At 45.4% G+C, this 23,878-nt stretch overlaps 1 protein-coding gene across 1 annotated transcript in view; it reads left to right on the top strand.

Moving 5' to 3' along the window:
• The first annotated feature begins 187 nt into the window (after positions 1 to 187).
• The window catches only part of VIPR1 (vasoactive intestinal peptide receptor 1), a 100,870-nt gene continuing 77,179 nt past the window's right edge, over positions 188 to 23,878 (top strand). The window contains exon 1 of the mRNA XM_042816456.1: positions 188 to 433. Within this exon, the coding sequence (XP_042672390.1) occupies positions 377 to 433 (57 nt within the window). The 5' untranslated portion in view covers positions 188 to 376. The remainder of the gene's footprint in view (positions 434 to 23,878) is intronic.

Genomic DNA, 23,878 nt, shown 5'->3' with positions numbered 1-23,878 from the left:
CTAAGGGAGGGAAAAAAGGAGGAGGAAGGAAATGGGGAACGGACGGGGAAAGGGAGAAAAACGGGAAGAGAAAAAAGAGATTAAAAAAAAAAAAGAATGGATAAGGGGAGGAGGGGACCCCCTCCCTCCCCCCGTGCAGCTCCGGCACCTGGGGCGGGAGGGAGGCGGAGCGGTCCCGCCCCATGTAGAAGGCGGCTGGGGGCGGCGGAGCGGTGCGGAGCAGTGCGGAGCCGTTTCCGTCCCTCTGTCTCTCTCTCCGTCTTTCTGTTCTCTCACCGTGAATGCGCGCAACGGGAGCGCAAGTCCTGGAGCGCAGCGCAGCGCTGAGGCGAGGAACGGAGCGCTCGGAGCTCGGCGGAGCGCGGTGTCCTCGGCAATGCAATCCGCGCGGCTGCGCGTCTTCCTGCCTCTGCTGGGCTGCCTCCTATCCGCGGTGAGTGCTGCCGGTACGGGGTTGCGTGGGGTTCTGCCCCGGTCGGTAGGCGCTCTGTTTTTGTTGGATGGGTTCAGAAGAGGCGTTTCGCCTAAAGCAAAGTTTGGGCAACTTTGGAGACGCGGTCGGTGAAAGGCAGGTGTGCGTTTGCTGGGTTTCCATTTCTGTGTATAAGCGGGAATCTCCTAGTTATTTTTTTCTCCTTTTTTCCTCCTTTATTTGTTTATTTATTTTTCTTTCTCTGAGCTCTCCCTCTTCAAGAGTAACGGTATCGCAGGAGCTCGAGGAATTCACTTTGTGTTTTCAGTGCTTTCTCGCGACTCCCGCTGGCATTCAGCTTTACCGTCTGCCGCTCCCGCTCAGGAGCGCAATGGTTTTCGTGCAGCACCCTGCCAAAACTAGGAATAACGGGATGCGATATCCCAGGACAGAGGCTCCAGATGGTACCATCCCCACCCATGAGAAGTTCAGCAAAGTACCATTCTCCTGCACTTCAACCTCATCGTTCATCCTTTGGCAGCAAAGGATGTGTTTTCTTCCCGCTCTGTCCCTTCTGCTTGTAATTTCCATGCTAGCCAGTCCCTGACCACGGGCAGCGCTGCTTCTTTCCCACTGCTGACAGTTGGTAGCATGCTGTAGGGGTTAGCAAATGGGATTGATTCTGCTGGTGCATGCAATAGCTGATTTGCTGTGCAAACAGTGCAGGCGTGGGGTTGGGTACTGAATGTTTTACTGAAGCTCTTGTTTCCTTGCAGTTTGCAATTTCTAGTTCGTTCCACACTTTTTTTTTATTATTATTATCTAGTGAGCTGCATGGGGAGCTGGCTGTGGCTGAGTTTCCTTCCCGTAGAGTTGGCTGATGTTGCCCATGGGAACTGGTTGCCCATTGGCACATGGCCACAGGTCTCCCTGTATGATCACAGAGTGGGTTGGGTTGCAAGGAACCTTAAGGACTATCCAGTTCCAGCCACTTTGGCTCTGCTCAGCGAGTGACAGCTTTGAACCACTCCACTCCCCATAGGGCAGAGCCAACCAGGCTGAACTTCAGAGAGTGACAAGTAACCCAGTTTTGAGACTGCATCACTTGTGTCTCCTTACTTCTCCCCTTCTCACAAAGCAGTTGTTTCAGTGTTGCTTTCTTTTCTGATGTCAGTGTGAGCCACCCGAGCAACTTCATCACCAAAACTTTCTTTGAGGAAGAACAGGTGGGAAAGTGGATTGGAATATATGTATATGTGAATAAAAAATGGCCATGTATTTCATTCCAGGAATCCTACAGACTTTGCCATAGTGAAGATCCAAAACAGCTCATGGCCAGGGCTGGAGTTGAGGGGGGTTAAGAGAGGAGCAGTACTCCTCAGCTGCTGGAGCTGCTCCAGCCTTTGCTCCTGCTGAAGCTCGTGGCAAAAAAAAAATCCCAGTTCATTAAATGCTGTTGGCACGAAGGGGTCCTCTGGGTCAGGATCCTGCAGAGTTGTTTGCACCGCATGTTGTAGTTTGGCATGTGTTTGTGTCGCTTGGTCCTGTTGGTGAGTGCACACCCTGAAGCTCTGCAACAATGGCAACCTGCAGCCTCATTGTGTTCCAAGGGTCAATCCCCAGTCCTTTTTCAACCCTTGTAGTGTTTTCTCGTTCCATGCTTTATCTTGCTTCCTTGCCTTGGTTTAATGGAGCCATCGGTTGCTTTGCTGTTCTTTTGTTGTGTTGCTTTTCCTGCACCTGGTTTGTGCTGGTGGGTTAGAGAGATTTACAATCTCCTTATCTCTGCTGATCTACACAAGGTGACTAATACCAAAGTGTCTCAGTGCCAGAGCAAATCCCTGTTGTTTCTGTTTCGCTGTTTGAGCCCAGGAATCAGGATTTGTTTTTAAAGCAAAAGATAGCTGTGTGGTGGTGACAGTCTGGCTCTGGGACCTGAGATTGCAAAGGTTTTTTGCAAAGTTTGTTGTGATAACTTTTATTGGTCTGCCATTGGAAAAAAACTTTGAACGAGAGCAATTGGCTGATTGAGAAGTTCAGTGCTATAAAGCTGTTGTGGCCCCGTGGCTTCTAATTGCCCCTGTAAAGTTTCACCTTGCCCTCTCGTGTTCTACTGATGTGGAAAGAAGAAACTGGGTAAATGTTATTTGCTGTGGTTCAGCAGAGCTGCCTCTAGCAGTGGTCAAGCTTAACACTGACCCAGAGAGTGAAGTGTGGGAGGGAGGATATGCAATGCAAATCTGCAGTGATCCCTGCTGAGTTCTGTTGGGTTGATTTGCCATTTCGGGGCTGTGATTGAGTTGATCCAGCCCAGATCAACAAATTGCACAGTGCGTGTCCAGCAAATGGGGATGTGGTTAATTCAGAGCCCTTGGTGGGCTCTGTGTGCTTTCAGAGCTCATGGATTTGGCCAGACCTTTTCCATTGGTGTAATCTGTGCTTTTCTTCAGAGGTTTGTTCTGCTTCTGCGATGAAGGAAGGGAGTAAAAACACTCAGATCTGATCCTTTAGTACCTTAAATGTCAATGCAAGAGATGGACGATTCTGAAAAGAAAACAGTTAAATTTAGGCTTGTTGGACAGCCACTTTGGCCATAACTCCATCTCTTTCATCTGACCATCGACTGTGAATCTGAGCATTGAGAAACACACATTTAAACCAAAATAATCCGTTTCATGTTTAAAGGAGGCGTTGTTACAAAACCGAAACCTGTTGCTGGGTTTGTGATTGATAAACATTTATCCATGTGTAAATGCATGGCTGGTTTTATTCATTCATTCATTTTAGGGCCATCTAAAAACACATTACCTCTCGGTAACTCCAGAACTCTCACTGGCTCTGTATAAAACTGAAATAAGTTCTTAAAGCATGTATTTTCAGCCATGCATATTTCTAAGAAGCTCTGATTTCAGGCATAACAAGAGAAAAGAGCAAAGTAGGCAAAATTATACTGTGTGGAGTATTGAAGGCAGTTTCCTCCAACACGTCAGCAAGGGGATTCACATCATAACTCTCCCTCCTTCCTGAGCTGAGAGATCTGCAGGAAAGCTTGGAAGAACCAGGCGGGATTGGGATCATGATGTGTCATAAAAAGGGCTGAATCCTACTCAGGGTTTTTAAAGAGAAGGGATAGTTGCCAAATATTCAGCATCAGAAAGCAGATGTGACCATGGACAGAGAAAGCTGCCTAGCTTGTTAATTTGGGTTTGGATGTACACAATGCTTCCTTTTTCCCTTTTTACAGTGCTCTAAAAATAATCTGCTTCAAGTTCCTTCACCGTTGTAGTATCAGCAGTGGTGTGACAGCCAGAGGGCTGAGCTGAATACCAATGCCAGCTGAGTTATGCTCTGTCTCAGGTGAAACCTGGCTGGTGAGGACTTGTGATGGTGCTGCTACTTTTTGTTCTTGTTCTCATCATGACATAGCAGTGCAGCTTTTCTGGGTGCTCTACTCACCCAAGCGTGGAGGTTGAGGTCCCTGTTGGATGCAAAACCTCTTCTGCAGTTGGAGAACTGCTCTGGCTCTGATCACGCAAATGTCTAAACATGGAGGTCGAGTTCATTGTTGGATGCAAGGCCAGTTTTGCAGCTGGACAACTGAGGTGTGAGTTCAAGAAGTGTTTGGACATGGCTCTCAGATGTAGGGTTTGAGTTTTAGGGGCACGGTGTGGAGTAAGGTTGGACTCAGTGATCCTTGTGAGTCCCTTCTGACTTGGGATAGTTGATGGTTCCATGATTCCGTGAGCACATTATGGGTCTGGTCACGAAGGCACTGATTGTGAGACCTAGAAAGAAGAAGAGGATGAGAACTGGGGAAAAAAAAAAATAGGATTGGAAGCAGCCTGAGCCAGGCAGTGTTGCTCTGTGCTGTAGCTGCCTGAAAGCCCTTCGGGTGCTCAGCCCATGACTCAGCCATGTCCTTGCTGTGTCTCTGTGTGGGCTGTACTGTACCTTGTCTTCTTAAGTGATGGTTTGTGCAGTTCTCAGGAGATGAAAGACATAAATAGTGTTTTCTCTTTACTAAATGGTCTCTGGCAGAAGCAACTGGAAAGGCTGGGATCTCATGAAAATCAGTCTTGCCATATCCTGTGGTGACTGAGTCTGTAGGACTGGAAAGTCAACAGCATTTGGACTACTTCGTAGACACAGATTCTTGTTGTAGATGGAGAAGTGGAACAGGAGGAATATCTCCCTATTCAGCATCAATTGTCCCATTGTTAGCCTAAAAAAGACTCCAGACATTATGTAGATCAAGGAGATCCAAGACAAAAGTGATTATTTTTTAATTAGATGTGAGTGCACTTGGTGGTTTGTCACATTCTGTGTGAAATCAGTGGCTCAGATTCAGGAGAGTAGTCTGCTGATCTGTGTGAAGGGAAAGTTGTTACTCAGGTTTTGATGAGGAGAAGAACTTGGCTTGGTTTTATGAACGTGGTGCGTTGCATCATGTTCTCAGGCCAAGTCAGTGCAGAGGCAGTGTAATTTCTGTGCTGGGAATGGGATCTTTGCAGCATTGTGTTGGTTTACAGAAAGAGGGATGTTCCAGTGCCTGGAAAAGGGGGTGTAGTTATTACAACCCTGTTCTCTGATCTCATCAACTTTATTCTGTGTTAGAAAAACAAGGAAAGTCCTTTGTGAGGTCCAGAATCTAAGAAATCAGCCAGGAGGAAAAAAAAAAAAAAAAAAAAAAGAAAAACACATTTATGGTCCAAATATGTAGGCAACCCGAGTAAGAGATGCTGTGATGCCTCAGGGCAGGAGAAGTGGCCAGCTTGGGGGTTGGATGGACAGACAGACGGACAGGAGCTCCAGCTCCTTCCATGAGACTTGCCGGGCCTGCCTGTGCCCTGGCACTGATTACTCTGAGTTTCCCTTGCTGAATGCTGAGCATTTGATGCTTTACTGCTCACAGATGTTCTCCAGAAGTCACGAGCTACGTTTGGGTGGGAACGAAGCCAACACAGGGATGTCTGGAAATGAGATCCCAGAGGACTGTGGTGGTGGAACGAAGATCAAACCCTACGTTTTTCTCTATGAGAGAGGAAGGGAAGCGATGCTGACTATCAGATTGGCCTTCATCCAGAGCTAACACGGCTAACAATGTGTCAGGGAGGTTGGACACGAGCAGCCTTCTCATCACAGCTCCCTTTCAGAGCACCCTGCGGCTCGCTTGGCCTCCTGCCTGCCCACCAGGGATCTCTCTGGGATGATTCATCTCTCCAGGCACCAGCTTTACCTTTCACATTGCAAGACCCATAATGCAGGGAGAGCTCATTCATTAGCATTCAGAAAGTGCCCTGGGGAAGGGATGTGATGCAGATGGGCTACCAGAAGCCAGCTGGGTGCTCCTTAAATTCTTATCCTTCAATTCTTTACTTGTTGAACGGGGCAATAGTAGGCTTCTTCAGCACTGTGTTTATAAAGTACCTGAAATCTTCTGGAGAGACAGGTGGAAATGCAAAGCTTCCTTCTGATAAGGATGGTGTTAGCAGCGCCCAGAGTTTGTCCTCAAACTTCAGTTTGACTGGAAGCATCTGCTGGTTATTAGCTTTGCTACAAATCACTTTAAAACTGCTTAGCCTCACGCACAAACCCTAAGGAGGGAGCAGATACAATAGCAAGAGCAATTATGTTAAATGATTGCCAGTCTGCACAAGTAAATATAACCTGTGTGAGCACAGCCTGACCTGGCTGGTAGGGTTAAGAGGCGGAAGCAGGTGTGACATTTCTTTACTTATGGTCCTTGCCTCCAGCATTCATCCTGTGCTCGTTGGTTGGCTTGCAAATGTGGTGCCCTGGAGTTGCCATAGCCCTGGTACCGAGTCAGTGTTGGTGACATCAGCAATCAGCCCAGCACATTTGGGCACCTCAATACAGAAAGGACGTGGAGGTGCTGGAGCAGGTCCAAAGAAGGGCAACAAGGCTTGTGAAGGGCTTGGAGAATGTGGCCTATAAGGAGAGACTGAAGGAACTGGGGCTATTTGGTCTGGGGAAGAGGAGGCTGAGGAGAGACCTTACTGCTCTCTTCCAACACCTGAAAGGTGATTGCAGCAGAGCGGGGCTGGTCTCTTCTCACTGGTGACAGGAGGAGAGGAAATGGCCTCAAGTTGCACCAGGAGAGATTTAGGTTGGATATCAGGAAAATCCTCTTTACAGAAGGGTTGTTAAGCACTGGAATAGGCTCCCAGGGAGGTGGGTGAGTCACCATCCCTGGATGCGTTGAAAAACCATTTGGATGTGGTGCTCAGGGACATGGTTTAGCAGAGGGCTGTTAGAGTTAGGCAGTATGGTCTGGTTGTGGTTGGACTTGATGGTCTTTAAGGCCTTTTCCAACCTGATCAATACTATGATCCGTGATTGTAGGCTGGTTTATAAAGTGAGTTTAGGGATATGTTGTGCACCAGAGTGTGCTTTGTGGATTGCTTATGGCTGGAAAGCACTCATTTTTGCTGTTTTACTGGTGTCTCAGTGTTCCAGGTTTTATCTGCAGCCCCAATTTATACGTGTACATCATACTTCCAGGACTTAAAGACTCTAGCTTCTGAGCTATAGTCTAAACACGTGAGTGTTGGAGACCCTGGTGTGTTTTTCATAAATGAAGTCGCTTTTCCAGTCAACTGAAACAGCAGATGTTAATAGCCCTAAACTCCTCTGTGAGTCACATTAAGTAGGTTCCTTACCCCCAGGGCATTCCATTCAGTGTTTGAACATCCGGGAGACGGAGATTTACGCTTCTGGTTTTCTATTTAAATTCAAGTGCTAGAAATACCTCGAGATTATTTTCTGATTCAGATCTGAACTGGGATTATTTTCAGATCCATTTCACCGGTGGGCCAAACACAAGGCTCTGTGATGCTGCTTTGGTAATCTCTTCAGAACTTCAGAATTCGGCGTTGTTGATTTGCACCAAAAGTCAAGAGAACTGAACACGAAGGCCCCAAACCTTTTTGGGGCCACATATGTTTACTGAGCTAAACCCCAACGTGTTTGCTGAGCTGCTGTCCTCCTGATCCACCTTTTGCTTGTACAGCAGGCTCAGGGATGATCCTACTGAAGTCTTGATGCTGAGCATGAGCTCCCTGTTGGTATAGTTTAATCTGCATCCCTGTGAAATTTCACCTCATCAAGAGGGGGGGAAAAATAATATCTATTTAAATCCGGTTCTTCTCAGGAGGGAAAATAATCAATATCTCATGTCTCCTTTGTAAATCTGAAATCTATAGTGTGTCTTTGAAAAGGATGTTTATTTGTGGCTCCAACCTTGATTTTTGCGTTGAACAGATGTTTCAATTAATACCTGATGACCCGCAGCATCACAGCACCTGAGCAGCGAGTGTCTCCAGGGCCCTTATCAACGTCACAGTCTCTTGCAGTTAATCAGCCTCTATGGGTGACCTCGGGCTGGAGATCACCTTGCAGAACAGGATGCCCGTGCTGCACAGGTGTGACCTGGAGCAACGGAGATCCCACTGGGTCAGGTTCACTTTGGGTCAGTGGAGATGCATGAAAATACCCGCGATCTCCCTTTCTCAACAGCCAAACCCACACAGATTCTGTGTTATCTGCCAGTCCCATGCACGTGCCATGAGCACAGAGGATAACAGTGCACCTTTTCAGGCCTCATTTTCAGGCAGGCTACAGCAGCCGTTTGCTTCAACTCCTGCAGTTAGAGGTCTGGAGCCGCCAGCTGGATCCCTCCCCAAGTTATCCACGTGTTGTATCCCTGCAGTCTTCTTTATTCACAGCTCAGAAGCAGCTTTTATCCCATATTCGTTAAGTGGCCAGGTGGCTGAAGTTCAAACTTTAAGAAATATCTGCGAGGCAAAAAGGAAAAAGAAATATACTTAATAAAACCCTTAATCACTCTGTGCAGTTGTGAAGCTGCTTCAAACTGGAGTCTGTGCATCCTTATGCTTGGAAGCAGCCAGAATCCAAAACTTGCTGGAGATTCTCCCTCTTCCACCTTTATTTAGCTGCAGCCAAATTCACCTCCTAATTTAAGTGAGTGCAGTGATTTATTATGCAGTCTTTCCCATTACAGGCCCTGTGCTATCTACCAGAGAAGGAGTTTATCCCGTTTGTGGCCATGTGAGATATAAGTCCTGGCTTTTTCTTTAAGTCACCTTTTGAGCCCTCAGGATGTGTTTTCATACTGAGGGAGGGAGTGAATAAAATCCTCCCTGGAAGCATTCAGCTCTAGCTGAGAGGAGAAGTGGTATCACACACACCACAGAGCTGCAGCAGGGCAATCCTATGGCTAAAGCCACTTAGTCCTCACCATCAGCAGCAGGGCTCCATCCGGAGCTGTGCCTGATGCTTCTAGTTTCCTGGAATACCTGCACCCATGTGGTTCTCTCCCATTTACACCTTTCCTTTTAACTATAATCAGGCTTCTTCCCTCCACTGCTTTTTCTTTTTTTTTAGTGTATATTAAGTTTTCTTGCTGCTCAGCATGCTCAAAGGAAGACAAATGGGCCCCGAAATGAGGCCAACCAGTGCGTGAAGAATTGCCGACATACTTGAGTGTCAACTGCTCGTTGCTTGCATTTTTTGGGAGACTGACATTAAGCAGTGTAGATCTTGGCTGTGCCATGCACTTAGTTCCTATCCTGTAACAATTCCTCTCAAATCATTCCCCCTCTTCTGTTTTCTCTGCTTGTCGGTGTTGTGCAGTTGCATATTTTCTCTCTTTGCCTTCAGCTTTGCAGTTGGGGCATAAGCTGTGTTTTCTGGGTATGGGAATTCTTGCTAGATCATCCCTTTCTTTTGAAGCACTGTTTTCAACAAAACTAATAATTGGAGCCGGATAATAATTGGAACCAAATAATAATTGGAGTTGAAACTGGATGATCTTTAAAGTCTCTTCCAACCCAAGCCATTCCGTGATCCCGTGGAAATTAACCTGGTTCTTCCTTCCCCACTCTCTTTTCCTTCCCCTGGGAAGTTAAACATGTTTCAACAAACTGTGTTAAGGGTTTAACTTCAGGCTGTTTCTATGCAGTGTGGATGAGGCAAGGTTTGTCAAGAGAAGCGAGGGCTTACACTGGAACAACTGAAATAGATTATATTAAAAAATAAAATAAAATCTAAATGTACGTGCATACGTAACATTGCATCCTGAGTTCTGAAAGAGAACTGAAGCCAAGTGGCCATTGCTCTGGCTTTAGCCTGCAGACTAGCCTTAAAAAGAGCTGGACAATGACCAGCAGTGTTCTCTTGCAGCCTAGAAAGCCAACTGCATTCTGAAGTACATCAAGAGAGGGGTGGCAGTGGGCAGGCTCATGGTGATATGACAAGGTGGAATGGTTTTAAACTAAAAGACAGGAGATTTAGGTTAGATGTTTGGTGGAAATTCTTTACTCAGTGGGTGGTGACGCCCTGACACTGCTGCCCAGAGCTGTGGGTGCCCAATCCATGGAGGTGCTCAAGGCTGTGGATGGGGTCCTGGGCAACGTGAGCTGGTGGGGGGCAACCAACCCATGGCAGGGGGTTGGAACTAGGTAGATTTTTGAGATCTTTGAGGTCTTTTACAACCTCAGCTATTCTGTGATTCTGTGTTTGTCAGCTGGATAATCTGGAAGAGAAAGCAATCCAGGCAAAGTGCCTGGAGATAGAGGCACTTTGCAAAGCCACTGCTGCTGTCCTTCTGCATTACAGAGCTTCAAAAGCCAGGCCCATGCATTGCCAGTCATGGTTCTGCTGGACTTTAAAAAACATGGGCTCAATGAACATGTTGGTTTTTATGAGGTTTTGCCATCTCTACATCTCATAGCCTACTGGTTTCTTGCAGTCACAGAGTGATGGGGCTGATGTTCCTAGCAGCTCCTCCCTGTCTGTGTAGTTCATCTGTTCTACAGGTGCCAATTACTCTTTTCTCTGTAATTAACTAACATGACTAAACTCAGAGCAGTTAATTCAGGCCTACGTATAGCTTGAAGTTTCCTGTGTTTGAGTTTTATTTCTCTTTCTTAGTACGGAATCATAGAATCGCTGAGGTTGGAAAAGACCTCCAAGATCATCCAGTCCAACTGCCCACCTACCCCCAGTATTTCCCCACTAAATCATGTCCCTTAGTATAGAATCGTAGAATCACCAAAGTTGGAAAATCTCTATTAGCCTAAGAAAAAATCGGATGTTCCACACACTTCATGGCCATTGCAGTACTTAAAACTGTGGTGCAAGAGGTTAATATAGGGATCTACTTATCACGGTACCTATTTTCTTGGATTTTTATGTCTACCAGTGGGTGAAGGTGTGCTGGAAGGGTGTGATCTAGTCTGTAATTAAATTGAAGTCGTCTGAATATGAGGCTCATGATGCTGGCACGTGTATTTACATCTTCCTCTTAATTCTTCTTTGTATCTTACAAGTTTGGCGGGCACAAAACAGGAAGAATTTTTCAGTCTCCTTGAGATCTCTGCCAACACAGGTCTTCTGTTGGATCCATATGGTTATTTAAGTTACTGAAGTTCCTTTGACTGGGAAGATCTTCCCAGAGCCAGACGGCACTGGTGGTTTAAGTGCTTTGGTTAAGCTCTGATACTTTCGTAGAAGGAAGGGAAATGAAAAATCAGAGCTTGCTGCCTTGGGTCTACTTGACCTGAGCCTCAGAAATGTCTTAAGCATCTAGAAATATTTTTAAACCTAGCTATAAAGTTGAAGCTTTGGTTGTTTGTTCAGCTGTTTTACTACTATGCTCTTGTTAAATACAGATGAAACAAAACCAGGATTTATTGAAGGGGCACCTTCTAAAAATGCCAAATTCATTTGTGGAAGAACAGCAAAGCAAAGAGCTGATGGGCTGCAGGTTTTTGCTAGAGGAATGGCAGTGACAGAGTGTGACAGAACTGCATTTACTCTTTGGGAGAAACGATGTGGAAGGGAAGGGATGCATCTCTTGTGCAGGTTGATCAGATCTCTGATCTCATTTGGGTCGGTGCTGTCTGGGACCATCCAGAGCAGCAGCATTCCTTGGGATAGCCCATGCTGGCATCACTATTCTGCCCTTTTGTGAGGCCCCATCTGCAGTACCGTGTCCAGGTCTGGGGCCCTCAGTACAAGAAAGACAGAGAGCTGTTGGAGAGGGTCCAGAGGAGCCACAAAGATGCTCAGAGGGCTGCAGCACCTCCCTACAAAGACAGGCTGAGGGAGCTGGGCTTGTTCAGCATGGAGAAGAGAAGCTGCAGGGTGACCTCAGTGCAGCCTGCAGTACCTAAAGGGAGCCTGCAGCCAGGAGGGGAGTCAGCTCTTGGAAAGGGGAGATGACAGCAGGACAAGGGAAATGGTTTGAAGTTGAAAGAGGGAAGATTTGGGTTGGATATCACGGGGAAATTCTTTGCTATGAGAGCGGTGAGGGGCTGGAACAGCTGCCCAGAGAGGCTGTGATGCCCTGTCCATCCCTGGAGGTGTTCAAGGCCAGGTTGGATGGGGCCCTGGGCAGCCTGGGCTGCCATGAAATGTGGAGATTGGTGGCCCTGAATGCAGTGAGGGGTTGGAGCTTTGTGATTCTTGAGGTCCCTTCCAACCCAAGCCATTCTGTGATTCCATGGTCACAAAGCAGCCTGGGTGCTCTTGTCTTTCTCACTCTGCCTTTTTCCAGCCTGTTGGGTTGTGTTTTTTCCCTCTATTGCTCTAATGTTTTTCTTCTGTTGTCCCTCTCTCCTGGAGATCTGACAGGTTTTGTTACTCCGCAATTGAATTCATCATCCCAATAAAATGTCATCTGTGCCTTTGATTTGGACTGGCTTTCTTCTCCACTGTATGACTGCTGAGAAGTCACGTCTCCTCTCCAGGAGTGTTACAATGTAGGGCAAGTTGGTGCTCCTCTACTTTGTAATTATTTCTTCTCTGCCAGTTCACCGCTCAAGCTTCCTAGGCTGTCAGCTCTGGAAACAAATATTAATTATATATTGCAGCCCCAGGATGGAAGCCTAAGTGGTCAGAGTACAACACACCTAAAAATAAATGCTTGCTCCCTTTGCAGAGTAGCCTGGAGAGAAGAGCAGCAGCATCCGTTGGGGTGACTCTGAGCTGAAGGAGATGAGCTGATAAATTGGGCTGCTGCTGGCGATGAGCAATGATTCAGGCAGAGGGTGAGGTTGAAAATTCCTTAGTTCAGCTCCAGGATCATTCAATGGACTAAGAGTGTGCCTGAAACCCAACCTGCAAATAAGAAAAATATGCTTTCTTTACATAGCATTTGCTTATTTCTTTATTTTGCCTGCCTAGATCATAAAGACAAAGCACTTTGTATTTGGTTAGGTTAGCCTAGCAAACCATATTGACCGTGGGGATGATGCTATTGTGCTCTACTTGTGAACTCGTGATAATGTCAGGGTGTGGAAGCATCTCCTGAAGTCTGAGGCTAGTGCAGGCACAGGAGTGTCTGTACTTTTGGTGGGTTTGAATTTGGCTGGGTACAGGAAATTTTCTAGCCATGAGAGGAGCATGATGTGAGAACAGCCTGCCAAGCTGGCACTGAAAGCCAGGCAGTTAAATTCTTGTGTGGGAGGTGGGTCCGTTTCTGGAAAGGATGTGGGATCTATCCCAGGATCTGCCTTGCAGCATTCCTCTATGAGGTGCATGTTATTCAGCTGCTGCATAGTGAAAGTAATCAGTGTAATACCATTCGTGATGCAGGGCCAGCCCTCCTGCTCAAGCAAAAGCTCTGCAAAGCAAAGCCAGGAGCAAGACATGGCTGCAGTAGGGACCTACTGCTGAGGAACTTATCATTGTGGGGATGGGAGGATAACTGGGTTTGCAGGTGCATCTGGGTTTGGATTTGACATAGCTGAGAGCTGGAGATGATACAGATGTGGTCTTGGAAAACTACTGGTTTGTTGAGAAATGTGCAGGATCTTTCTATAGTCCCTCCCAGTGTTGCAACTTTGCCAGTTCTCCAATGGGAAGCTCGTACTGATAAGGTGTTTCTAGTTGGTTTCTGCTGCAGGACACATCCCTGACACAAGAAACTCAAACTGGAAGGCTTTGCTCTGCATGTGACTGGGGTCGTTGCTCTCTGCCCCCTGTTCCCATTTGTTTGGAGGAATCCATCCGCTATTGACTCAGACCTTCCTGTGCCAGCCAACAGTGTCATCATTCGGGCTGTCATGGGAGTCATTGCCATGAAGGGAAAAGTGTTTGGTTAGGGAACAGAGGCAGGGAAGATTCATTTCATCAGAACAATGACCCTGGCCATGTGCTTAGCATTCAGCCAGAGGGTGACAGTCCCAGCACTGTCTCACAGTGCAGATGAGGTCTGTTTCTCATAAATCTTCTGTTTCATGGCAGAGGAATCATAGAATGGCCTGGGTGCAAAGGAGCAAATGCTCATCCAGCTCCAACCCCCTGCTATGTTCAGGTCGCCAACCAGCAGCCCAGGCTGCCCAGAGCCACATCCAGCCTGGCCTTGAATGCCTGCAGGGATGGGGCATCCACAGCCTCCTTGGGCAACCTGTGCCAGTGCCTCACCATCCTCTGGGTGGAAAACTTCCTCCTCGTATCCAACCTCAACCTCCCCTGTCTCAGTTTAAAACCATTCCCCCTTTTCTTATCAATATCTATATATATAAACAATCATTTGCATGGAGGAGGGGAATTAGTATTTCTAATTGCTCTTATATGAGCCGTAGGAATTCTTACTCAGATCCTCCACGCTGTACCAAAGTAGCAAATTTAGAAATGGTCCTTTTCTCCAGAAATGATATGATCTGCTGTCTCCATGTGCATGTGCAGAGGGATGTGAGCTGCTTCTGAGGGATGGGCAGCTGGGTGAGAGGGAGAGAAGCTTAAAATTCATATTGTGCTCAGATACTGCGGTCTGTCAGTGGGGAAACCACTGTATTTCTGCACAGCTCACCCAATTGGTGGCTGCAGCAGACCTGTGAGCATGGGTTGTGAGACTGTGGAATGAGATTTAATGCCGAGATCTAAAGAAAACTCGACTGATAGCTTCACATTAGACTTTGCTGGGCATTTATCTTCCAAATGTGTTTCTCTTAAAACAAATGAAAAAAAAAAAAAAAAAAAACCTACAAAAAACCAGAAAACTTTTTCTTAAGGTTTTCAGAAATGTGTATCTTTTTGCTCTTAAAGTTTTTGGGGCGAGGGGGATGTTTAACAGTGGGCATTTAAATTTTTAGGTTGTTAAAGAAAAAGAAACGGAGTGCATTTAACCTTTTTTCTTCTCGTCACATAACTGCAAAACTTCATGATTCCTGAAGTATTTTTCTTGGTGGAAGAGCAAATAAAAAGACACAACTTGCTTTTTATAGATTGTTTTTTAACTACGTTTTTCAGGCCAGAAAAGTGACCAGCCTGTGCTAAATCCAGTCACGCTTTTACAGATTGTACTGCAATGGGAAGGAGGGAAATGTCACTACTGATTTGCAGGCTGCAGGCCTGACACATGCAGAGAAGGGATAATGAACTGGGTTTTAGATCATAGACCAGTTGCTGTTAGTGGAAGAGTTTCAGCATTGGAAGTCATTCAATTGCAACTCTTATTTGGAAACTATTCATTGTTCATCTGAGGATTTTTACCTCGCTTCAACAGAAGTACAATTAGTCGGGTAAAAAAAAATGTCCAAACTTCAAAATAGTGGAATAAGTCTTGGTTCTGAAGGTGTTTAAGCACATAACAAAGTCCTGTCCCACAAGAACAAGCTTTTGGTGTTTCCTGTGGAAGTGGAAATGTTAGTGGGTATCCACGTTATGTTTTCCGTACAAAAGGGTAGCATTAAACTGGTGTGACTGCAAGTGGCACATCTAAGGGACAAGAGCAGGAGGACTTACAGGAGCCAAACTCTGTATTCTGCATTAAATATCATATCATAGAATGGCCTGGGTTGCAAAGCAGCACGATGCTCATCCAGTTCCAACCCCCTGCTATGTGCAGGTCACCAACCAGCAGCCCAGGCTGCCCAGAGCCACATCCTGGCCTTGAATGCCTGCAGGGAGATGTTATATGTATATATGGGAGATGTCTGGAGATCAGTGTGTCCTCAGGTTTGTCTGGGAGAGGGTTATTTCAAGCTCTGGTGGCTGCCATGGTCTGACTGGAACAACAAAAAAACCTTCCCCAAATGAAGTAACGCGCAACCTTCTGGCATCAGGGAAATGCTGCTGAGTTCCTGACAGTGCTTAGCTGATAGAAAATCCCATAGATCGATTAAACAGAATGGGTTCAAGACCTTATTTTTAACATCCTGCCTCCACATTCCTTTTCCTAGCAGGAGCTTGCACTGAGAACAGAAAGATAGCAGCATGTGGGCACTCGGTCCTTTATTGGGTCAGCCCGAGGAGTTTAACTAATGGTTGTGCTTGGGAAAATCCTGCCCTGCAGTTACCATCCTCAGCCAGAACAAATCAGCTTAGCTTTGCTGATGTTAACGTTACTGTGCCATGTTGTCGGAGCATCTGACCAGAAGTTTAATGCTCATGAAAATTGTTAGGAGAGTCTGAAACTTGGATGTCCAAGCATAAGAAATGCAACTGCAGTGCTCTGTTTTCCCCAGAGGCTGTGACACCTGAGATGTTCCTCTAGAGAATGCCCTGGGGTGGGTGGATGGCATCGCTTGTGTGGCACTGCCTTGGCCATATGGTAACTTGTGTATTTTGTTGTCACCACGTAGGGAGACCTCTGACAAAACAGACTGACTCTGGCTGTGAGCCTGGCTGAAAGTCCTTGAGCGAAAAGGAGAAAAAAAAAGGCCTTTAACTAATGGAGTGGGATGCTGTGGCATATCTAGTTGGAGTGGGTCAGATGTACTGCTTCAAACTTTGGCCTGAAGGTGCTTTAGAGTGGGAAACCTTTCCATTGCCTACAAAGTTGAATAGCAGTGCAGCCAAGGAGTTGAAATGAAATGTTTAGAGATGCTTCCATAGAGCATTCCCAGGACTCAGCAAATGCTGATCTGCTAGGTTCAGACAGAGGCAGGGAACTTTTCTGTATATTACTTCTTGTACAGACTCTATCTTCTATATGACTTTTTCTGATCCTTAAATAGGATAAGAAGAGCTCGTTTGGCACATGTGGCTTAGCAGAGTGAGTTTGCTGCACAGCCTGGCTGGAGCTGGGAAATGGGATGACAGAGGTTCATGTGTTTCCTCTGTAATGTTCTACATTCTCACTCTGATAAGCAAAGTGTGATTTTAATTAAAAAGCCATTCCAGTTGGATTTAATTTGTATGCCATTGAAGAGGCAAATTACTGTGGATAAAAAGAAAAAAAATGATTGTCTTCTCACTGAAAGAGTTTTAATCCACAGTGGCTTCAGAGTAGAAAGGGAGAATCACTTCCCTTGCCCTGCTAGCCATGCTTCCTTTGATGTGGCCCAGGATACAGTTGGCATTTTGGGCTGCAAGCACACACATCTGGCTCATAAGCATCATCAAGTCCTCCTCCTCTGGGCTGCTCTCAATCCACTCATCACCCAGCCTGTATTTGTGCTTGGAGTTGCCTTGATCCAGATGCATCACCTTGCTCTTGGCCTTGTGAACCTCATGGAGATCAACATGAGCCCACCTCTCAGACAGGTTCATCTGGAAGGCATTGCTACCCTCCAGCATGGTGACCACACCACTCAGTTTGGTATCACCCAAAAACCTGCTGAGCACTCAACGTCCATGTCACAACAAAGATGTTAAATAGTGCTGTTCCCAACACCAACCCCTGAGGAACACCACTCTTCCCTGGTATTCACTTGGATGTTGAGCTGTTCACCACAGATCGGGGGTCAGCCTCCTCTCCTGCATAACTGGTGATAGAACTAGAGGGAACGGCCTCAAGTTACACCCAGGGAGATTCAGATTGGATGTTAGGAAACATTTCTTCTCCAAAATAATTTTTAGGTGCTGGAACAGGCTGCTCAGGGATGTGGTTGAGTCACTGTCCCTGGAAGTGTTTAAGAAGCATTCAGATGTTGTGATAAGGGACATGGTTTAGGGGGGAGATACTGGTGATAGGTGGAGGGTTGGACTGGATGATCTTGGAGGTCTTTTCCAACCTTGGTGATTCTATGAAATGTGGCCATCCATCCAATTCCTTCCTCATCAAGAGATCCCTCCATCAGGGAGTCATATTTACTCTTTTCCAGTCTGTGAGAACTTCGCTGGACTGCCACAGCTGTGGTTGCATCCCATCAGATCGGGTGGACTTGTACACCTTTAGGTTCTTTGGATGGTCTTGGATGTGATCTTCTGCACAGGACAGTTCTTCATGTTCCCAGTTCCTGTCTTTGTCTTCTGTGACTGGAGCAGGTTGGCTAGAGCACTTGCTAGTGAATTCTGAGACAAAAAGGTCACTGAGACCACAGCTTTCTCCATATCCTGGGTAATTACCTCTGCTGTTTCCTACTGGAGAGGGCCCACGTTTTTCCTGGTATTCTTTTCATCACCTTTGTATCTATAGAAGATTTTTTTGTTGCCCTTTAACCGTGTTTTATAGAAAATGACTTACGAGAGAACAGAGATGTTATTCTATTCCATTGCACCATTCAGTCTTTCTTGGTTATGCTGTTAAGCTGCTGCATGAGATGCTGCTGTCAAATAACTCTAATAATCAGCTGTCTGATAGCAAATTGTATTATTGAGGATATGAATGACATTTTAATCAAAAGCTGATGTACCTTCATATCTACCAAGGGAAAAAAAGGAGCTGGATCAGAAATGCAGCAACGTATCAGATAGAAGCACAATCCAGAACTCCCCCCAGGGTTCTCTGTGATTTTTGTTTTTTCAGGTTTCTTATTTCATTTAATCATCTTCAACAACAATATTTTCAGTTCGTATAATCACAATTGTAGCCTGAAGTGTCGCTGTAAATAAATGGGGCAGGATTGCTTAGTTTCATTTTCCTAAACTCTTTGCAAGATTCAGTTTTGGATGTTCAGCTGGCTGGGAGCATGCAGCAATGGATGGCTCCTTGCCCAGGTTGGGAATCTGTGGAAGAAGAGAGCTCCCTCTTCATGTGCAGTCTTAATGAGTCTGTAAAGCACATCAGTTACAAGTGACAGTAAATATGGCTTTGATATTGGAATAAAAGGCTTATAGTTAAAATACGTGCCTGGCAATAAGGTACTAACAGTTGATTTTAGGTTTTGTTGTGTTTTCTCATCTTGTGTCGCCCCGTCCCACTGCTGTGCCTTCAGTGTGAATCTCTTGATTCTCAGCCTGGCAACGTAGGAATCAAATGGAGACATAAAGTTGCATTTCCACCCTTGAAGAAGCCAGTTCCTCTTAGAAATGCTCATAGTTTGGTAAACCTGTGAGGGATGGTGTTGGTTTTGCTGTGATTTAAAAGCACTCTAGCTTTATTCTATGTCAAAATGCCATAAATTATCATCTTCAAAAAGCAGTTCTTTGTAATGTCTGCAGGGCTGAGGTGTTCTGGGCAGGAAGAACCCAGTTAAGAGAAGTTAATGGCGAGAATTGGGTGATGGTTAATACAATTTCTCATTGCTATATGCAGGCAGGGCCGCTGAGCAGAATATCCTTCTTTGTAAATAGCTGGTAAGTGAGTTGGCTGGGATTCTAAAGGTCTTGTGTCCTTCTCAGCCATAGCACATGTTGCCAGCAACCTTTGCTAGGTTGTCTGGAAGTGCTTCCCTCAGTGGATCAACTTCTGCCATGGCTGCAATGACCCTATATCACCAAGATGTGTTTTTGGCTCTGACAGCAGCTAAGCCTTGGGGAAAAAGTTACATTCTTCACAGGAAGCAAAAAGCAATTGAGTTGTGAAATCCTAGCATTGCTAAGGTCTGTGTTCTCAGATTAGCAGCCAGTTGAGTCTGATAAGCAATGTACGTTGCAGCCGTCCTCTAAACGGACTGGGAATCTGTGATAGCAAGTGGGTTGAAACACTGTCCCATAGCATATCTGCAGTCCCAGCAATTGCAAAATCCATTTGTTTTCATTAGGTGAAGTCCATCCAAGTACTTTGTAATTGGCAGATGCAGTCATTGTGTCCTCAGCCAAATATTCCAGGCATGGGCTGCGGGGTTCTGCAAACCCAGAAATGGTGAAATGGAAGTCACTTCACTAATTGGAAGACGAACAGATAGTAAAGAAAAGTGAACACAGCATCTCTTCTTTCCTATTGGGATGGATTTATTTCTTCTGTAAGCAGGAAAGAGGAAAAGGCTGTTTGAGAAGTAGTGTCAGCAAGACATCCGGTATCCTTCATCCTTTAGTAAGACCTGGATGCACATCTTTAAAAATGTCCTCAAGGTGGGGTTATTTTACAGACGTATTTTACATGTCCAGTTCTGTCATAATGCTCACTGGAGCTTGATGTAACTGCTCCTGATAGGGTCTTTAGCCAGTTGAGGAAGCCTGGGACTCCCAGGTACCCATGTGGAAGGCATAGGTTTCTGACATATGCACTTCTTACTGGCTAGCCCACATACCTTTGCAGCTGTGCTGTACTGGGCATCAAACTGTCAATATCTTTCCTTTAGATGAGGACATGGTTTAGTGAGGAAATATTGGTGGTAGATGAACTGGACTGGATGACCTTGGATGTCTTTTCCCACCTTGGTGATTCTGTGATTTTCAGTGCTCTCAGGATGTTTAGAAGGCTGCTGCTTATGAGTAGCCTGGGATGCACTGTAGGACAAATATTGCAAGACTTCAAGTGAAACACTGGGGCTTGGCAGCACCCATTGGTTTGGGATGGATGTTAGAAGAATTTCAGTGATTGGGTACAGGCACAGAATGCACATGGAGGTGGTGAAGTCCCCGTCCCTGTAGGTGTTCAAGAACCATGGAGATGTGACACTGAAGGACATGGTTCAGTGGGCATGATAGGGACAAGATGGGCCTGGACTATGTGAACTTAAAAGTATTTCCAGCTTTAATGACTCTATGACTACAGCAGCATCAGCTTGGCTTTGCTTTGTCTCTTTTTTCCCTTGTTCTGTATATTTAAATCACAGTCTCTTTTCTAACAATTATTCAAAACAGTGTGACCATAAAGTTGGGGACTTGTGTGCAGTGTTTCCTCTTCTTGAAGTTCAGAACCTCACTGAGATAGAAGTTGCATTATTTGAATACATTTGTTCCCAACCATTCAGCAGCAAGAGGACTCCCATGATTAGAGGCCAGCAGCTATTTGGAGAAATCTAACTGGAATATAATGTCTCAGCGCACAGGCCAAGATCAGACATCAGGCATCCAAGAAGTCTATGTAATTTCAACTGTATTAAGATTAGAGTGATTCCTGATGGAGAGGATAGATTACTTTATTTGGCTAGTTATTAAAAGCAGCCAGTTTTCATAATTTACCATGAGTAAATTGAGTCTAATCACCTGTTTCCGATAAAAGCATAACTCGCACTTTGCACTCAGGAGCTGCTCCTGACAAATCATTGCCCCTTGCCCTAGCTATTAATCTAGACACCCTGGAGAGAGTTCTCAATTTGCAGAAGTTTCCACTTTGCACTTCATTGTGTCTTTTCTCTGCTAGATTTTATCCCCTTGTGGCAAAATGCCTTGCAGATGACCTTATAGTGAGAGCATCCAGGTGTTGCTCCAGAAGGGATTAAAGCTCCTGTAGTTGCTTTGGTGGCCCCTTTCTACACCTTTGCCTTGGTCTTCATTTCCCTTTCACAATGCCTGAAGTTGGCATTGCAGTACAGATCTTCCAACAGTGTGTGGAAAAGGAGTGTTATCATCCTATTCTTCCTTGCTTATACACTGAGCAGTTGTTAGCCTCTTCCTGATTGCACATACCATGAGATCACACTGAATTATTTATGCTTTCTACCTCCCAAATTTTCTGCCACATTACTACTTTAGAATTCAGGCTGCCATACAGGATGTCTGTGCTGAATTTGCTTTTTCTTGAGCTCAGCTTTTGCTTTTGGCTTTGTTCAAATAGACCTTTGGCTGTATTCAAGAGTCCAAAGTGCTCTTACATGCAAGTTATCCAGGCCCACTGATTTCAGATGTTTATGCCTCGTAGATGTTGTTTAATATCCACCTGTGTTACTAATGGACTGGAAAAAGCTTCTTCATCATAATCAGATACATGCACGTTGCCCTGCTGCTTTCCAAATACAGATCAAAATCACACACTGAACTTTCCTCTACTGGACTGTGCCATCTGTAAGATGTTGTTTGCTGTAATGCATTTAGAAGGAGGGGGAAGCCTGGAAATTATAACATTCTCGTTAAATTCTTATTGATACCAGCAGTAGATTTCTCTTGGTGTCTCAAAGTCCTTCTAAGCTTCATGACACATTGTTTATATTTATTCGTCTTTATTTTCCTTCCATTTAGTCAATGTTGATGGATTCGAGCTGTTTGTTAATTACTTATTTTTTCTCTTCTGGTTGTCCTTTTAATCTCAGTTCAAGTGTGAGAGAAACTTTGAGTAAAAGTTAGTGATTTGGACTGGAAAATTTGCTTGGCTCGGCTCCTTACCTTTCTGGCTGCCCAGAACTTCTCTCCAGAAGAGCTGTGACCTGCCTTGCAGCACAGTGTGCCAGTGGGGCAGGCAGCAGGCACGTGGTGAAGTTGATACCCCATGATCAGGCTGGGGCTTGGCCACCAGGAGGAGAAGGCTACATGGCAGCTGGGGGACATAGGTCACAAAAGGAGTGATGGCAGTGATTACAGAAGCATACTCTAGGAGAAGATGGGGGTGTTTTAATGGGATACCACTACATGCTCGAGTTGCTTTCTGGTAAAAACAGATCTGCAGTTGGAAGTGGGAAAAAGATAACAGCATCTTAATTGGGATCTTTCTGAAAGTGTGACACAGGTCCCCAGAGGAGGTCCAAGGAACTGTCAGGGAAGAACGTATAAATTCAACTGATCCATTTGCCACAACAACTGTCAACTGTTCACTCAAAACTCAGCTTTGGATAAACAGTGTTGAGGGTCTGATAGATGTTTATAAATATCTAAAGGGAGGTGGGAGGTAAATGGATGAGACCAGGCTCTTCTCAGTGGTGTGTAGCAATAGGACAAGGACTAATGGCCTAGAACTTGTGCATAGGAAGTTCAGTACTAACATGCAAAAGAATTTCTTTATGGTAGGGGCAACAGAGCACTGGAACAGACTGCCCAGAGAGGTGGTGGTGTCTTCTTCTATGGAGATACTCAAGACCCATCTGGATGCCAACCTGTGTGACCTACTGTAGGGTGTTGCTTTAGCAGGGAGTTGGACTCAGTGATCTCTTGAGGTCCCATCCAACCCCTGTAATTCTGTGATTGTAATCTGCACAGTGAAATTTCCCAGAGTTCATAGAAAGGATCAGAGGGAAACTTTATTCATTCCATGAGGAGATAGGTTTGACATTGTTATGAACAATTTAAGTGCTGTTTCATTAACAATTTTATGGCTCGTGCAATTAATAACACTAGAGAAGAAAAAGAAGCATGCTGTAATTTAAAATCAGCTTTCAGTAGATAAAAACAACAAAAAAACCCCCCAAACATACAAACAGGGAACTCCTGCTATGTGTCATTGTTTCTGGAGGTACATCTGTGTTTATGGAGCATACTCCTGTTTCTATGACTTGGATGGCAAGCTTAAAAACTTGGCTGGGTTTTGTGAGTTAATGTTGTCAGAGAATTCTTGGAATACATTTGTTGTGTGCCCATGCTTGAATTGTTTCTGTGGTGAATGCTTTCTGCAGGAAGCCTGTGACTTGCAGAGTTTATATTGTGGCCAAGATGGGACTAGATTTGTTTTCTTTTCTTTTTTTTTTTACTGCTATACCTTAATTGTTTTAAGATGGCTTGGCTTTTGTGTTTATTTCCCACAAGGTATTTTGTATTTGGAAAATGTTGACAGCAGCTCAAGCTATTGCAGAGGGATTTTTCAACGGGGCTCTTTTAAACCTGCTTATACAGTTTCATCTTTGCCTACATCCAGAGCTTCCTGAAGCCATAAGATTTATGGATACACTTGGCTGGACTTGTTAGAGAAACAGAAACTGGATACGGATGGCTTAGCGGATGACATCTTTACAGCAGCATCTTGAATTAACACCCTAACAAGATATTGATGTTGGCTGAGGATTGCAAGCATAGGTCTTCCCTTGATTGCTGTGAAGTTACTCGGCAAGATGTTGCTAATGTGAAGTTGTCATGGGCAAAAAAGGTGAAGGAATGTCATGGGTCACAAAGGATCTAAAAGGGCCTCGGCAGACAGTTGTGTTTTATCAGGGATGCTGAGCAAGGAGGTATGGCTGCCTCAGGTGGGCTCAGATGCTTGGAGGAGCTGACAGCAATCTGGAAGGAGGAAAAAGGGTTGCTTCTCCATGAGTGTCCGCAGGAGCTATCACCAAACCAATGATCATGTGTGTTTGAACAAAGAGTGCAATACCTTGGGGCTGTAGGTGTGCTTTGGCTGCTCCAAGGAGGTCTTGGGCAGCTTTGTGCATGGTTCCCTGGAGAACTGCACCGCTCACTTAGAGATGCTGAAATCGCAGACCAGAGCCAGGATGGAGGTGAATG

The sequence above is a fragment of the Centrocercus urophasianus genome, unplaced genomic scaffold, assembly GCF_019232065.1.
Source record: "Centrocercus urophasianus isolate 14NV4802_14NV808 unplaced genomic scaffold, USGS_Curo_1.0 seq_16, whole genome shotgun sequence".
NCBI classification, from domain to species: domain Eukaryota; kingdom Metazoa; phylum Chordata; class Aves; order Galliformes; family Phasianidae; genus Centrocercus; species Centrocercus urophasianus.
This window is presented reverse-complemented; position numbering and strand designations above follow the sequence as displayed.